Raw genomic sequence first — 18089 nt, 5'->3', positions numbered from 1 at the left:
TGTTGAATACTAGTGTAATCAACTAGATTAACGTTTTGAAAAACAGAATCACTTATGAGCTGGTGAAATCGACCAATATTACTAGTCTGTGAACTGGTAACTACTACTTTACCCTTGTAGTTTCTAGAAACACAGACTTGTACAATAAATTAATATTACTAGTGTACAGACTAGTATTACTAGTCCATGAGTTTTGAGAAACAGGCCCCTGCAATACAATTTTATACTGATCTAGCAAATATTTTAAACTGATATGTACGGTCGACCTGGTTGGCGTGTTGGTATAGCGCTGGCCTTCTATGCCAAAGGTTGCGGGTTCGATCCCGGGCCAGGTCGATGGCATTTAAGTGTGCTTAAATGCGACAGGCTCATGTCAGTAGATTTACTGGCATGTAAAAGAAATCCTGCGGGACAAAATTCCGGCACATCCGGCGACGCTGATATAACCTCTGCAGTTGCGAGCGTCATTAAATAAAACATAACATTTGATATGTACGAGTATTTTCTATGGAATTAGTAAAAGAAGTAGTCATATGCTTGAACATTGCAATATCATATTATAAATCTGTACACTTTGCTCCAAAACATGAAGGTTTCTCTTTCTGGGGTATTCCATAGGAAATCGATCACTAAAAAAAAATCGCATTTTTTATACTCTAATTTTTTCCCTATTTATACAAGGTGCTGAGGAGAGTGCATTTGCAAAAATATACTATCGAAAGTGAAACGGTTTTCGTGTTGTTGAGCGACAAATTTAGCGTATTTTATAAAAACAAGCCTCTTTCAGCACTCAGAACTCTGGAACCATTTACTGCAGAACATTCAACGAGAGCTCATTTTGAAGCTGACATTTGGTAGGTTATGTTAAGAAGTAATACTTATTTTTATTGTATACAGAGAGACAGATAATCTGATTTTACTTACTTTTAGGCTTTTTGCCCATTTGTAAAAATGTAAAAAAAATATTGAGAAAAAACCTTGCATTATTAAGAGGGATTCGGCATTGTTTGCTTAGTGTCACGGCAATAAGTTTAGAGGGTATTAAATAAATTATTTTCACACGCCTAGACTTGAAATCGCAACACAGCACGGACTGGCCGAGAGATGAAGATAAGCGAGCATTGGGCGTCATTTTACTCCTGTGTTTATGAAAACCTGTGACAAAGCTAGCACAGCTGTGGCTACTAGATGAAACATCACGTGTTTATGTCTCCTGGCCTTGCTTGCCTGGGCTAGCTCCCACCTCACAGTCAGCTGGTTAGTTCACGTGTGTACTATTTATTTTCTTTATTTGATTTTTCAATACTCTCTTATTAATGTTGCACCAGTAAAAAATACGTGTTTATTTGTACTTTCAATGCGGAATCTAACCATATATATTTTTAAAATATTTTTTCGTGGGCAAAGGTGTCTTAATTAAGAAAAATCGAAATTTCTCCATATCCATAAAAAGTAAGAAAAACTGTCTACATGTCAACTTTAACTTTTCAGCATCAAAATAAACCATGATTTTGATCATTGGGTGAAAGGGTTTCGGAGCCACAACAGTTTAAATTTGCTAATTTTATGAAAATACGATAAATTAAAATATTTTTAATTTAAACACTATGAAGTTTTGATGCCTCAAACTTTGCACAAAGCATTGTATCACAGTTGCCTACGGACAGAAAAAGTTTCATTGTATTTAAAAATTTCAAGGTCAATTTTCTCTATATTTCGGTCGATTTGAGATGGAATAGCCCTTCTAGAACTGGTAAGAACTGGTAAACCTTCATGAAACCCAATCCTCCCTCATCCTTTCGGCGTGTGGTAGAGATACAATATGACAGTAACGTCAGAATTTGGCAATTCAGATAAATGTTTATCACTTGCACGTTCCTACAGTTAAGTGATGAAGAGATTAGGGTTGCCAACCTTCTCGTATTTCACGTTAATTTTGAACACTCTCCCGGCTCACTTATTTTTCTTCTCTTTGAAGATTTTTCTCCCTTATTTTTGTATAATATAATCTAAACATTTAATTTTGTCGTGAATGATGATGATTTTATATGATGAATTTTAATGTTCAAGAAATGTAATCAGATGCGCAGTCTTTGTAGAATGTAAGGCTTGCCAGAAATGGGTTTTAGTGATCACCTATTTAAAATAAACAATGCCAAAATAAATTTGGAACAAAGTGCAAGTTTCGTTATTTGCAAACAAAGATGGTATTACATCTCCTGAACAATAATTGGACAGATGTTCGAAACATGAGCACGACACATTTAATCAAATTTAATTTAATCAAGATTGCATTCGACTGGAACTATTACGCGGCCAAAGTGTAGAATGAAGTTGTTTTTTAGTAACGAAATCGAATAATTTGCCCATTTTATATGTGAAATTTTGTCGATTCCTTAGTCTCCCGTATTTTCTTAAAAAAAAAAAGTTGGCAACCCTAGAAGGGATTAAGGGAATGTCGTAATGTTTTGGAGCAAAGTATTCTCTTAAATATTATGTTACAAGGCTTTTCTCAAAAATAATTTTGCTATTAATTTTGGAGCAGGTACACGTGAATTCATTGACATCATGATTAATAATAGAGAGGGCATGCCTCAAAATTGTCACTGGTTATTTTGTGAAGCACTGTACAGTCCGATCAGTTTGGGTATGGATTTATTTTTATTTTACTTGGTTATTTTACGACGCTGTATCAACATCTAGGTTATTTAGCGTCTAAAATATATGAAGGTGAAATGAGTCCGGGGTCCAGCACCGAAAGTTACCTAGCATTTGCTCGTACTGGGTTGAGGGAAAACCCCGGAAAAAAACCTCAACCAGGTAACTTGCCCCGACCGGGATTCGAACCCGGGCCACCTGGTTTCGTAGCCAGACGCGCTGACCGTTACTCCACAGGTGTGGACTTGGGTATGGATAATATTAATTTATTATTATAAAGCTATTATGACAGTACGAAAAATTTCTTGCTGGTTATATTATTGTATATTTTATACTGAACAACAATGAAATTTTATTATCCCAACAATAACTCTTCACTTTCTACAATTTAATTTCACTCCCGTCAACAATGGGATTTGCTCTCCGCACAGCAACCCAGCATTCGATATTGCACTCCACAGACGACAATGACAATTTACTTGGACTATTACGAACAACAATGAACTGTTAATCTTAACTAATATTTACAAAGCACTATTTACAACACAGAACTGTCAGTTCCCAGTTCACAGCTCGTTTGTCTTGGCTAGTTCTTCTAGCTCAGTCACTCGCGTTCACAGAATCTCGAACCCCAGACCTTCAGAGACGATCCGCCGAACTTCGAACTCAGGTCCCCCAACTGCGTTCCACTGCACTCGAACTCCGGGTTTTCAGGCTCCACAGTTACGGACACAACTCAAGTCGCGCTCTGGTCTCGAAGCTGGCTTCACTGCTACACAAGACTAACTCGCTTACTGTCCAAATCTGCCTGTAACAACACTGACTGACTGACTGACTGATTGTTTCACTTGTCACTAGAGATGGGTAAAAAATAATACAACAGTTATTTTGGAACTGTTCCGTTCTCGGAACTGTTGCAAAAATGAACAGTAGGTCGGAACCTCCTGTTCCGAAATAACAGTGTTCCGACTCCGAGCTGCTCACTTGTCAGCCGTGGCGGGCCCGCAGTACTGCGTTGCACAAGGTATGTTCCGACTCCGAGATAACAGTCGGAACGTCGGAGCTTGTTCCGATGAACCAACGACAGCTGCAGTTACACTGTTCTCGTTGTTCTTTATGTTGTACTTGGAACTTCGTTGGATGAAGTTGGTACTTTAAACTCTCACGTGGTTGGAGGGGGGCGCATGGAAATTGAAATCCTTGCGGTGGCGCGAACTTTAATATCAACATTTGTAAGACTGGCCAATCATCTGCAATGTTATAGTAAGTATTTAATAATCTGTAATATTCATTCCCGCTTAATGGTTTATTTCACCATTAGTTGACTAATTCTGTTTTATAAACATTCTACAAAGTCATAAAGTACGCATACTATTATTAATTCATTGATCAGCTGATTCTATACAAAGGTTAAAGTCGTAAATGGTAATGAGTGGTTTAGTTACAATGTCTGCATGTCGTTTGTTGAGGTTAAGTCTGACAAGCACAAGTTTTTGTGCTATCTTCTCTGTTATCAAAGAACGACAAAAATGTTGTAGCATTATTTGTTGGAAACTACCCATATAAGTACTGATTTGGAAAGCGAGGTTTAATGCGAAGTTTAAATTACACTTTGGTAAAGATGCGATTCCAACATTTTACTAACCCACTGCGGGGTTTCCAGGTTTCAGTGCTGCCAATATATATCTTTTTTATTTATGAAATTATAATATTTATTATTATTATTATTATTATTATTATTATTATTATTATTATTATTATTATAACTGTGCATTAAGAAAAGTAAAAATAAAAATTAATGATTTGTTTTTTTTTTTTATTATGTAATAGAGAGAACAGAAATTACATACCATATGTTTTAAATGTTATGTTATTTTTTTTTAGTTGGCTACCATGTCTTTATAACTTTATGTACGAAAACAAAGTGTTGTATTCTGTCCTTGTAGTCAACAGCTGTTTAATTACTAACATTAAGCTTTTGAGTTCTGTCCGCATGCACAGCAATTTTTGCAAAATCGATTCGAATGTGCATTGCAGTGCCATCTATAGATAAGAATGTGTACTATGTCATGCCTATGAGTGCTCCAGTGTGAGCTGCATGGTGAAGAGGGAGGGTACTGTACCGTTCGTTTGAACGACTCAACGACTCCGACTCATCACCATTGGTGACTGTTATTTCGGAACTGTTATTTGGAACATAGTATTTTTTCGGAACCGGAACCGTCGGAACTGTTCCGGGAAAAGAACAACTTCGCCCATCACTACTTCTCACCTGCGTCTCGTAATTTATACCCACACGATAGTTGCGAGAAAGTACGAGTTCTGGATATTTCCAAACGTCACTCGAACAATCCTAACCCCTCTCCTCTCTTCCGCGGTCGCTCTTTCCCCACTCCACTCTACTCCCTAAGCCACAGCACATGCCACAGGAAGCAGATGCGCGCGCAACCTCCGCGCCGGCCGACCTTGCACTTCCTTCTGCTGGTCGTGAGTTCGAATCTCACGTCGCTGTCACATTATGATTAAAAGTTGGGAGTTTCCATATATGACAATCAACAATGCATAATCTGAGAGGACAAATGAATATCGTAGATGATTAAAATGGCTACTACAAATCAACAGTGGGCACAATGTTTTCTTTGGTATGCCAAATTTGAAAGTGTTAAAAGAGTTCAAAGGGAATTTCGACTTAAGTATGGTGTACGTAATGTACCTAAATATGATTCCATAATGTTGTGGTATCGAACATTTGTAGAAACAGGTTCTGTGTTAAAAAGAACATGCAGGAGGTCGCAGGCGAAACCCAGTACAAGAAACAGCTATCTCTTGACTTCCCAGATCTAACCCCTCCGGACTTCTTCTTGTAGGGTTTGTTAAAGACATTGCTAATTACCTGGCCTTCTATGCCCAAGGTTGCGGGTTCGATCCCGGGCCAGGTCGATGGCATTTAAGTGTGCTTAAATGCAACAGGCTCATGTCAGTAGATTTACTGGCATGTAAAAGAACTCCTGCGGGACAAAATTCCGGCACATCCGGCGACGCTGATATAACCTCTGCAGTTGCGAGCGTCGTTAAATGAAGTATAACATTTAACATTTTGCTAATTACAGAAACCAAGGAACCTTGATCTCAGAGTAAAAACAAATCATTCCTTTTATGTTACAACGAACATGGGCTGAATTGCATCACCGTTATGAGTTGTGGAGTGTGCACAATAGGGATATCCTGAACTAGCACCAACAGATATCGCACGTGTACTATGAGGATGCGCTTTGCGTGTGCATTTGTTTTTCCGTATACGTGGTACAGTCATTAAGTTTTGACACTGACGCCTGAAGGGTAGGCACCCACAAGAATCTGGATGTCTCAGAAGATGCCGCGTGATACGGCGTACACTTAAGCAGATCGACATCCTCCGTCAATATAGTCGCCGTTGGCCGCTATGCACGTCTGCCAACATTGGTGTAGCTGCTGGAAGCACCGCTGAAAGATGTTGGCAGGAAGATGCCGTACGGCTTCTCTTGTGGCAGTCATGACCTTTTCGGCCGCATAAAAATTACGCCCTCGTAGGATTGATTTCATGAGGGGAAAGAGAAAAAAAATCGCATAGTGCGAGATCAGGTGAGTACGGAGGGTGTGGCAAAACAGCGACCTGTTGCCTTGCAAGTTCCTCTTGGTCAAGGATGGAGCGATGTGCAGGGGCGTTGTCGTGTAGCAACAGCCAATTCTTCCTATGCCAAAGCTCAGGACGCTTACGACGAATTGAATTGCTTAAACGGCCAAGAATCTCTTTGTAGAGGATCTTGTCTACAGTTGCACCTTGTGGGATGAATTCTATGTGAACAATTCCATTTGAATAAAAAAACTGGTAAAGCATCACCTTGCCTTTTGACCTGTCTTGTTGCGGATTTTTCTGTCGTGGAAATAATGGCGTTTTCCAGGTGGCGGATTGTCGCTTCAGTTGCGGATCGTAAAGGAAACACCATGTTTCGTCTCCAGTTATGATCGGTTATAGCAGTTTCGCTTAATTTCTGACAGAACGTGACGTTTGCCCGTTGCTCAAACTGCAACATACTCGAATTCCGACGCGCGCATTCAAATCACCGTCAAAAAAAGACCGTAGTTCTGCTTACAGTGCATGCACTCAACTGTCTCTTGTTGGGTCGACAGACTAACTGACAAGGTATCATACCATGGCGCCACCTATGCGCTATAGTGCACCACAACGCCACTATGCGCTCAGTATTAGAACTTAATGACTGTACCACGTATAAACATTGAGGATACATGTAGTGTATTAGTATATTAAACACTCTTAAAAACAACTCAAAATGCCAAATTTTTGTTATATTCCTACATGTAAAAACCAGGGAAAGCTTTTTGTCTTCATTCAGGTCCCGAAATATTCCGAAAATATGATTTAAACCTTTAAAAATAAGGAATTAAATTGCGCCTCGAAAGTGCTAGCTATTAAACAAAAGTAACTACTTCAAGTAATGAATTGCTGGCTACAGTTTCATTTTGGAGAAGGGAAAAGAAAAATCAATAACAACATATGCAACCTCGACAGCGAGCTATGTTAGCGTAGATTATATGCAGTAGTTGTAGGAGTCTCCGAAATTTACGCCTGCAGTAAACTCTATAAACTGGGATGTTCATTGTCCAGGACGATCCATAGTGAAATCCATGTCGTGAATGTTTTTAATGTACTGTAGGCTGATTATTAAAACCATGTTTTAACTTCAAATTTTCAAAATCATCCTACATAGTATTCAAAACTGCATGTCCTTAACCTACAAAATACACGAATAATCATGATATTACTGCGATCATATTACATCAACCTAACGAACATTGTACTTCATGTTACTGCAACATAGAAAAAGAAATACGAGGAATTCAATCTCGATAGTCCCTTCCATATAAAAAAAGACACATTGGTGGCTGCATATCTTGTTTTTAGAGTACTTACGCTACTTAAATACCAATGATTAAAGAGGGCAATATTCACCTACGACATAGTTCCTATTTTTTTTATTTGTGCACCTCGTTCTCAAAGTTCTCGTTTAGGTCCATGAACATTGAATTTACTCGTGTATATATTCTGCATACTGCAGATTTCCCCATCCATCTCGGGGAATCGCTCAATATTGTACAGGTTTAGGCCTATGCTATTATTTATTGTAAATGAAATTCAATTATGAGGTAAGAAAATACTGAATTATATTAAATTATACTAGGTTATACAAAATAACTGTAAATATAATTTTGACACACACAGGAAACCAACAAGCGGAAAACGTAATAAATTATAGCGTTGACATAATATAGCCCTACAACATGTTACGCCGCATGGAACGCTCCTGCCATCTAGCGGTAAAACTTCGCATAAGATATCCCCAGCGAATAGGGATTATAAAGAATGGACACTTCGCATCGGTACCTTTGATGTAGCCGGACCGATTTCAATGACCTTCAAGCCAGCTAGAGCGTCAGATTCTGCTTTCTCCCTAGAGTTGGCGCTGACATCACACAAGCTAGGAGTCGACACAGCGGAAATATAACACATACAATTAATACATCTAGGTACATTATGTACTCAAATAAAATAAATTGGATCCATAAAATAATAAATCCTTCATTAACTCTAATGTCTAGACTCTAGAGTTCCTTTATAATGAGAGAGAGACGTTGACCCCAACAACAATTAAATATGTAACGATTTGATAGCGCTGAAAATGGAAAAACAAACCTCTTACGAGAAGTAAAACTATATACCTATATTATATTATATGCAAATATTAAACGAATTCGATACTTAATTTTGTAATGTATTATATTATTTTAATAATATAATTTATGATATCTGAAATATAAAATATTATTATTACAACTAGTTTGTCACTGAGAAATAAGGAAAAGCTGTTAACTTGAATTTATTTGAAGCAAAGCGTTACTGGATTATGCAATAAGGTAGGCGATGTTTGGATCCTGTGCCTTAATACTATTCTCAATTATTATCTTAGCGTAAGCTTGATTACACTACCGCTAGCGCTTGAAAGTGGAACTAGCCGCTGGTGCACAGAGAAACAAAACACAGGAAAAGTCGCTCAGTGTCCATTCTTCATAATCCCTATTCGCTGATATCCCTATTGGAGTCATGTTGAGCTCTGAGGAATCTCCCATCTTTGAGCCTTGTTTGCACAAAGTTTCAACAAATAAAGTTCAATAGTAAAATGTTTTTATTTTATCCATACCCAAACGGATTACTCTGTATATTACGAAATAATTATATTCTTTGTTTTTCAGGAAGGAAATTCAATAGATCTGCATGTGACCGAAATAAAGACGGAATGTATGGACCACAGTTATGATATGAAATCAGAGATATTTGAGGAAACTCCTGTGCCAATAGTCTTTCCCATCGTTAAGAAAGAATCTGAGGTGAGTGCAGTGTATGAAGTGTGTTGGTCGCTAGATCTCCCTCTGTTATACACTGGCTGATGTGGCTGCTACAGTCAGGTGACCAGAGAGTACGATATTTCCTCATACTGTAGTCTTTTGTGAATCTCCCCCCCCCTCACCCCCTCTTAAGTTTTGTCTTAGAATATGTGATATTGCACGTTAACTAGATAATCTGCATTTTCATATTTTAATATTTTCACCCCTATTAATAATGTTAATTTGGCCGCTTTTACGGTTAAGCTATTCTAGGTAGATATCTGAAATTTTGTACAGTTGTCCTGCTGCATAGAAATAGTTACTATACAAAGTTTCATCTCATTTGGTGCAGAAATGTATGAATTATTAACGATTTTGTAAGTTTGAATTGTGTAGATTTAGCTTTCCAAAAATTGCTATTCCGCCCACAAATTCGAATATTTTGGCCTTAAATTTTGTCTACATACTTGTGAGACCCTCAGAAACAAAACTTGCAGTTTTTCTTCTTATTTTACTAAAAATATAGTTAAAAATATTTTAGGCAGTAAAGTGTAAAAATAGAAAAAAAAAAAATTCAACTCGAGCATAAAGAAAAATTTTTATTAAAAAAATATGAATGTTAGGTATAATCCTGAGAGTAAATTTTATTTAAGAACGCATTCAGAAACTCTAAAAAAAATCATGCATGTAGTACAAAATTTGTAGGAAGGGTAGCATTTTTTTTTTAATTTTTTAGTAGGTTATTTTACGACGCTTTATCAACAGCTTAGGTTATTTAGCGTCTGAATGAGATGAAGGTGATAATGCGGGTGAAATGAGTCTGGGGTCCAACTCCGAAAGTTACCCAGCATTTGCTCATATTGGGTTGAGGGAAAACCCCGGAAAAACACCTCAACCAGGTAACTTGTCCCGACCGGAAATCGAACCCGGGCCACCTGATTTCGCGGCTAGACTCGCTGACCATTACTCCACAGATGTGTCTACCATTTTTAGCAATGCAAAATTTACAGAAAATGAAACTGGACAAAATGCATATAATCACCTTCACATCGGATGGTCTGGGACAACTGATCTGTCCAAGACAGAATGCTCGATGGAGTATGTTGCTGGTTTTAGAATCACAGAACATGGACGCAATGATTTTCCGGGACAACTGAGTAACATTGGCTTTTTGTGAAGGCGGGAAGGCCCTATTTTTTCATTTTCTCGAATGCTGTTATGTCTGTGATATGTAGCAGTGGATCCAATTTTCATCAGTTGTCACAAACTGTCTAAAAATATCTCGAGTCGAGTCGGAGAATCCCTCGAAATTTGATATCGGACATCCTTTGTTCCAGTGTTAACAAACAACAACCTTGCAGAGACCTTGGACATCCTTTGACATTGACTAATATGTGATGTACCCGATCAGCTGAGATACACATTCAGATGCTAAATAACCTAGATGTTGATAAAGCGTCGTAAAATAACATACTGAAATAAAAATCCACTGCGGGCGGGAGTCGTCTTCCACACTCTGTCGGCCATGTACAAGCAGTACAGCTCATTTTCTCACTTTCAAAACTGCTGGAGCGTATTCCCCCCTTCCCCTTTAATTTCTGTCGGATTCTTATTCCCCTTTTTACGAAATATTCAATGACAGCACGAAATTCGATATTCTCCACTTTTGCCAATCTGTTGGGTGCACTAATGGCCAGTTTGTCCAAGTACTGTTAGAACACTTAATGACTGTTAAACCGTCAACAGTTTGTTAAATACAGTTTTTCCATTTTGGCTTAACAGATTCTTAACTGTTTGTTAACTTTAAATGTAGGATTTCAGGCCGTTAACTCATTTAACAAATAGTTAAACATGGCGGATAACACCACAGCTGTTCAGACAAAAGTTGTGAAAATAACATGTAATGTTTCTCTTTGAGGAATGTTTAGAGTAAGGGCCGGTTTCACCAAGCTTCGGTAAATCTGTACAAATGAAACATTAACTAGTACTGAACATTGAAATATTTACACGAGTACGTTTGTATGCGAGTTGTCTTCGTAGACTTCAAGCCGAGCCGTTATATGTGCCTCGTCGCGCTGGTTACGTCATATCTCTCCGTTGGAGCAGTCAGTAGCGAGTTGGCTTGCCATCTCAGAGGCCCGTGTTCGATTCTCGGCGATAACTTTTTTTTATTAACGTAACTAATTTTTATACATGTTACCTTTCTTCTTTTTTTCAATTTTGTGTACTGGAACGAATTATTTCGCAACTCTGGCTCCACTAGGAGAATTTAAAAAACTCTTGGGAGATCGATTATCTTCCCGAAATAAAACAAAGATAAACAAACAAATTGAAGAAAAATAAAAGAAATACACATGTGGTTCTAATACATTGTCTACATGCCACCGGCATCTATCACTGCCTGGCATTTTCGGAGCATTGAGTCCACCAGATTGCGGAAATAGTTCTGGTCTTTCGCGAAATCTTTCCGGGTAATCAGAACTTGATCCCAGAACTGATCTGGATTTTGAGGTGGAATGTCTCGATATTTGTCAATCCTCCTCTTTTTCATGCTTTTCCGTGATCCGTCTTTGAACGTTTATGGCGGTGTGCGCGGGGTGATTATTCTGCTGGAAAATTAAATTTCCACCGGAAAGAAAAAGATCATAAATTCCAAGAATCCAGCTCTTTCGCTTCTGTTTTGAAGCGAGTGCAAACATATCTTATCGCTAGCTATAATATAATTGTAATAAATGAAAGTTAATATACCACTTAAGTTTCGTTGTTTGAATGCACATTATGTATTAATTTACTAATATTTCTTAGGTACCGGTATGTAGTTATAATAATCACTTTCACGTCTTAAAATAAAACACAGAGTTGTATGTCACCTAGTTGAAATAGGCCACTTGTTCCAATTCACCAGCCACTATTAACTCTAGATTCTATGTTACTGGCTCTTCAACTATAGCCGATGTCAATAGTGCTTCAAAATACGCAATGAGTAAATAATAAAATGTTTCAGCAGCAATTGCTTCTTTAGGACGAAATTACATATAATTTATACATGGACCTGAATTAGAGAATTTTATATGATACGGAATTTTCCTCGGAGTTTTGTGTACAGTTGACTACACACACATTCCTGTAATTAATGTCACCTGGTGGTCATAATGCTGAGATTTTTGTAAACAGAAATTCATATTTAGCATTATAAAATATAACCATACTTATAATAATTATTATTATTATTCAATAGTAGTCAATGCAACTTTCATTTATCAACTCTCTGTACTGTATGAATCATGGCTATTGTAACAGGTTACGATTTTACACATGTTTCATGACTTAATCTACAGTATAGAATTTAAATAATAATATCAGCCAATAAGAAGTTGTCTTATATATGCAAAATCATTACCAACTGCTGTTGAGTAGTTAGAATAGTATTAACGACAGTTAAAGTTAAGTGTTGGTTATTTTAAACAAAATTATGTTGGAAAAATGGAAAACATCTTAACAAAACGTTAAAAATAAACCAGCTGTTAATTTAACATTTGTTAAGCCAAATTAAACATTACTTGGAAAAACTGGCCATTACTTTAATATTAAACTACACGAACTGTAGTTACAGTAAATTTGCTTCAAGAAATGTGGAATGGCCTCTAACAATGGAGGCATTGTTGATACGCTTTCAATGCCATCTATGTATCAGGCCACGAACTTTTCAAACGCACCTCGTACATCTATTATCAGACAGTACACCATACTTGACGATTTGTGTCAGAGGAAGAACAATTGAAGCTTTGGCTGGAACAACATTATAAGTTACATTAGGTGAAATTTACAGGGCTGCAGAAATGTGTACACGTACAACATTGTTGTTATAGGGTAGCAAACTTATGAGTGGACAAATTTCACGTACTGCATTGATGGACAGTTGCAAGCCAAGGAGTATAGCAAGGTAACATGACATACAACATTATTACACGGAAACACGCCGAATGAAAATTTTGTAACTTACAACGTTGTTCCAGTCGACGCTTCAATTCTTGGACAATCCTTTGTAGGCATCAGAAGTTTGATTAGTAAAATATGTTACTACTCAGTGACGTATTCAATGGTGGGGGGAAAGGAACTGTCCATCCTACCCCATTATCATCTGGCTTATTTCTCTCAAGAGTAGTGTCTTATTGGTGACGCGAGGTTCAAACATCTCTTCTGACAGTTGACTGAACAACAACTTTTGTTTTACGTAATCTCCTTTTACAGGAACACTGTTATAAGTTGGATCAAGTGGAGAAGGATGTCAAACTGGATGCAGCGGCAAAAGAAGATGAAGTCTTAACTGAGAGGTGAGTGAAGTGTGTGAGGCTTTACTTCGTTGTTGATTTTACTGCTTTAGTTAAATTATGGCGAATAAAATAAATTTGTAATTACTTTTAAATGATTTTGTTCAAATCAATGCCTCAGTATACATTTGAGTCATCAGCCTGTCTCTCTCTGGTATCTCTCGGAATGTGTGTCAGTGTTTTTATGTTTTTGATTACGTAACTTATCTTTTTTGCTCCCTCCATCTACATATTTTTCTATCTCTTTGATTGTCTGTCTTTCTTTTCCTGTTCAAAATAATTTTTTTGGATACTGATTTCTTTTTAAACGATTTTCTCTCATTTTCGCATTTGCAGTCTTTAAACCTTAAAAGTGGATCACGTTAATTACACATATCACGATTTTCGCACTGCAAATATGATCGCTCTCATCTTTCTGAATGACTGGAACTTATATATGTAATTGTTACACGTTATTTTATTTTTGCCTTAGGCGAAGTGAATAAATATGCCATTATATTTTTTTTTTCGAAATTTTACTGTATAAATTTGATTCCTTATTAAAATTTCTGGCACATAGATTAAATTGGATTTCACTATCATGGAAACCATGAGGAAGCACATTAATAATGATAACATTGCTTTCGATTAACTGCAATTCAACTTGTCTTGTATTTAGTTATATGGACAACATTTTAAGTGGACTTTAGAAAAAATGAACAGAAAAACGTGGACCAAAGAAAATAGACAAAATAATTGTGGACTTAGAGTTGAAGAGTTCCGCTAGCGAGAAATGTGTTCCGATAAAATTCACAGATTGATAACATGAATTCAAATGGATGTCCACACACAGGGAGAGATTCTCTTTCGAGGCAAAAACCTCGCGCGAGTATCTAACTGGAATCGGTAGCTCGGCGAATTTTCTTGTTACATTTATCAAAGATGTTTGACATCTTTTGATGTTTATGACGATTGAATGTAGAAAAATATATCACAGGTGGCGATGAATTGTATTGTTTTTATTTGAAAATGAGGAAAGATGGCTGATAATTGCAGTCAGAAACTTATCGAACTTGTACGATGTCACCTGTAGGCCTGTTTTTATGATACACGGGATGAAAACTATAAAAACACGAAAGTTAAAGAAGAAATCTGGAGACAAATATCAGATTATCTGAAAATAAATATGGCTATATTTTATTTTGATGAGATTTAATAGTATTAATTTAACATTTGAGATAATGTATCTGTATGTCTTAACAGTTTACGTAATTTTAATCAGAATATAGCAAAGAATCCTCTATCATATCATGAATGGCAAAAAACTGTGGTCCACATAACCTGAAATAACTCCTAAACGTTTCATCATTCAAATCGAAAGCAGTGTACAAAACTCGCCCTTATTTTCGTAAGATACTTTGTGATTTTCAGATATTTCTGGCTTTAATTTTAGGCCTACTTTTTCTTTTCATTAAAATATGTTGATGTAACTCCATTTCCTCATAATCTGAATACTCAGATTCAACATAGCGTTCATACGTAATTTGTAAAGTACGACAATATACTTACAGGTTATATATTTAAGTACGACAATATACGTAAATACATAACCTATAATATTTCCCCCAACGAGTCATTACTATAATCAGAAAAATGCTTTCTGCATGAAGGCAGTGCATACATGATCATAGCGAGGTGTGATCTGTGATAGCGAGAACTCGCCAAGTGTGTGGAGGAAGGCTCCGCGTCTTTCTCGCAACACATTTCTCGCTAGCAAAAACTCTTTGTAGCAGTGCCTTAAATACCTGAAACGATAAAAAGGCGGTTGTTGTGGAATCCATATTAGGAACGTCGCTTTTGTTCGTAATTATAATAAATTCTACCTTGAATATAATGAAATCATATTTTTTAACAGCATTGTTGATATCCTCAAGAATGGAGTAGCAGCTCCCTGCTACGATGTAGTAGAAGATGACATTAATGTTATGAAGAAAACGATTATGTACAATTGTGATGTTTGCGGAATGTGTTTTCAGGAATTACCGGCTCTCATAAATCATAGAACAGTACATAAAGGCGAGAAGATCTGTTGTTTTGTGTGTGGAAAGAATTTTCTATATTGGTCAGGCCTCATCAGGCATGTGCGATCGCACACTGGCGAGAGGCCTTTTAGTTGTGACTTGTGTGGTAAAAAGTTTTCGGAATCAGGACATCTAAAAAGTCATGCAGTCGTTCACTCGCGCGATAAGACGGCCGTTTGTGACGTATGCGGCAAACATTTTTCACAATTAGGTTCCCTCAGAGTTCACGTACGCACACACACCGGCGAGAAGCCTTTCGCATGTGAAGTTTGTGGAAAAATGTTTTCGGAATCAGGATCATTAAAAAAGCATGGGCGGGTACACACTGGCGACAAGCCTTTCAAGTGCGATGTTTGTGGGAAGTGTTTTTCGATGTCTGGAAATCTTAAGACCCATGTACGCATCCATACAAGTGAGAAGCCATTCAGTTGTGATGTATGTGGTAAGTGCTTTTCGCTGTTAGCGCAAATGAGAAGACATTCACGCTCACACACTGGCGAAAAGCCGTTCAGTTGTGATGTGTGTGGAAAGAGTTTTTCGGACTCGGGGTTTTTGAAAAAGCATGGACGCATACACACAGGCGACAAGCCATTCAAATGCGATGTTTGTGGAAAATTTTTCTCATTTTTGGCAAATGTTAAGAGGCATGTCCTCACACACATAAATGATAAGTAGTAGTGATCTATGAGGAAAGCATTCTTTTCGATTGGGAGATATCAAATCGCATTTGCAGAAAAGCAGAGAAATCAGCAGAGACTCGCATGAAAAAAGCTGTTGAGATCCTGGTGTTGAAACGCAGAAGAATGATGGAAAGAACAAGATTAAGTATATAGAATGTTAATTGAGTTAGTACATGAGTCGTCATCTGAATACAGTTTGCTCGCTGCTCAGTTCCATCCCTTAGACATCAACTGTGCAGCAGGAGTTGGGGGAGGGGAAGAAATCAGGTGATGGCAGTGGCGTCCATTCATTTGTTCAACCATTTTAATCAGTTTCTAATAGTTATAATGAAAATAAACACTGAAGGAGCATGTACTTGATTTATTTTAAGATGAACTGTGTAATAAGAAAATCACTTTTTCAGTTTCAGGGGAGAGAATGGTATTTTTTGGTGAAAAATGAGTAAATTTTCAAGAAAAAAAATATTTAAAATGCTCTGATATGTGTGGAATGCATAGCATAATATTTTGTGGGTATTTTTGCCCTTATCAGATGTTGAGACGCCATTTTTTAACTTCCTGCGTTATGAATTTTTAAATCACTCGACCCCTTTTATTGTTTTTTCCGGTAAATTGAATTTTCAAAAAGATTTTTTTTTTTCTTTAAAATACTCTTTGATATGTGTGGAATGCATTGCATAACATTTCGTGGGTATTTGTGCCCTTATCGGATGTTGAGACGCCATGTTTAAACTTTCTGCGCTGTGTGTTTTTAAATCACTAGCCCCATTTTATCGGTTTACGGTAACTTCATTTTTTTGCTACATTGCAAGACAAAAATGGGTATAATTTATGAACTATTAAAGATACATGCATGAAATTTAGAACACACATTAATTAGACTATTAGCAAACTTTTCTTTGTAAGAGAATGTTGTTACCGGTAATTGATTTAATTTTAAAACTACGTCCGTTTGTTTGCAAGAAAGGATTCAGAAAAGTGTTATTAAATTTTAATTGTTTATTTTACTAACGTATTGACTAATATCAAAATTCTGTTACAGACAGTTTGTAGAGCATGCTTTTGCAAGTACATTGCAAAAAACGGGATGAATCTATCGCTTTTAGTAAAATCCTGCATTGGGTATATATATATTTTTTTTCAAATCTGGGCCCCAAATAATTTTTTTTTTTTTCAAAATATTTATTTTTGGTTGAGCGTCTACAGGTATGAGCTCTCTACATACAAAAAATTAATATTTTACACCGAGTAGGAAAAACGTTTTAAAAAGTACCGTCCTCTCCCCTTATGAGAAGAAACGAGTTGTATTTTTCCGTTATGTATTGTAACGGTTTTGAAAGTAAATATATTTTTTTTATTATTAAAGTGATCGAGAACTTACAGACCTATAATGCATTTTTCCTCGTACAAAATATTAAACAAATAGAATCCATGAATAATATTTAAATCGTGTCATCTATTTCTTTGTTCAAGTTTCGTGAATAAAATAAAACGAATTATTGCAATGTCTCTTCCATAGTAATCAGCCATTGTACACTCACCTTGCTTTACGGCACTGTTTTGAATGATGTAACAGACATGACAGAGTAACAGATCTGACTGGTAACAGACTTGACAAAGCAAATAAGCATGTGCGAACCTAAAATTTTTTTGCTTAAAAATCTTCAAAATAGCAACTTAACTACTGGACACGTGCACTATTATGTCCCCTTGATCTTGACTTTACATATTGTTATTTGAGGAAAACACAACACAAACAGATCTGACAGAGTAAAAATGCATGCTTAGACTAAAACACAATGCAAGAGTTTGACGCACAAACTCGCCAAATCAAAATGAGTGAGCATAGAAGTACAATCAAAATGGGTCTTTGTGCATCATCTTGGCTTGTGCTAACATCTGTGGGATTTCTTTTTCAC

The 18089-nt window shown here is 36.8% G+C and overlaps 1 protein-coding gene across 10 annotated transcripts in view; it reads left to right on the top strand.

Moving 5' to 3' along the window:
- The window catches only part of LOC138692014 (zinc finger protein 596-like), a 70396-nt gene that overhangs the window by 36595 nt on the left and 15712 nt on the right, over positions 1-18089 (top strand). For 7 of the 10 annotated variants that reach the window (XM_069814778.1, XM_069814777.1, XM_069814779.1 and 4 more), the window contains 2 exons: positions 8968-9102; positions 13351-13433. Coding sequence is in view for 6 of the 10 variants with exons in the window: in XM_069814787.1 (XP_069670888.1) it covers positions 8968-9102; positions 13351-13433 (218 nt within the window). In the remaining 4 variants the exon portion in view is untranslated. Of the gene's footprint in view, positions 1-8967; positions 9103-13350; positions 13434-15324; positions 16809-18089 lie in introns of those variants that run through there. The other 3 variants (XM_069814788.1, XM_069814783.1, XM_069814784.1) reach the window with 3 other exon arrangements.

This window comes from Periplaneta americana, chromosome 16 (genome assembly GCF_040183065.1).
Source record: "Periplaneta americana isolate PAMFEO1 chromosome 16, P.americana_PAMFEO1_priV1, whole genome shotgun sequence".
Lineage (NCBI taxonomy): Eukaryota > Metazoa > Arthropoda > Insecta > Blattodea > Blattidae > Periplaneta > Periplaneta americana.
Note: the sequence above shows the minus strand (reverse complement) of the source record. Positions and strands in the feature narration are given on the sequence as shown.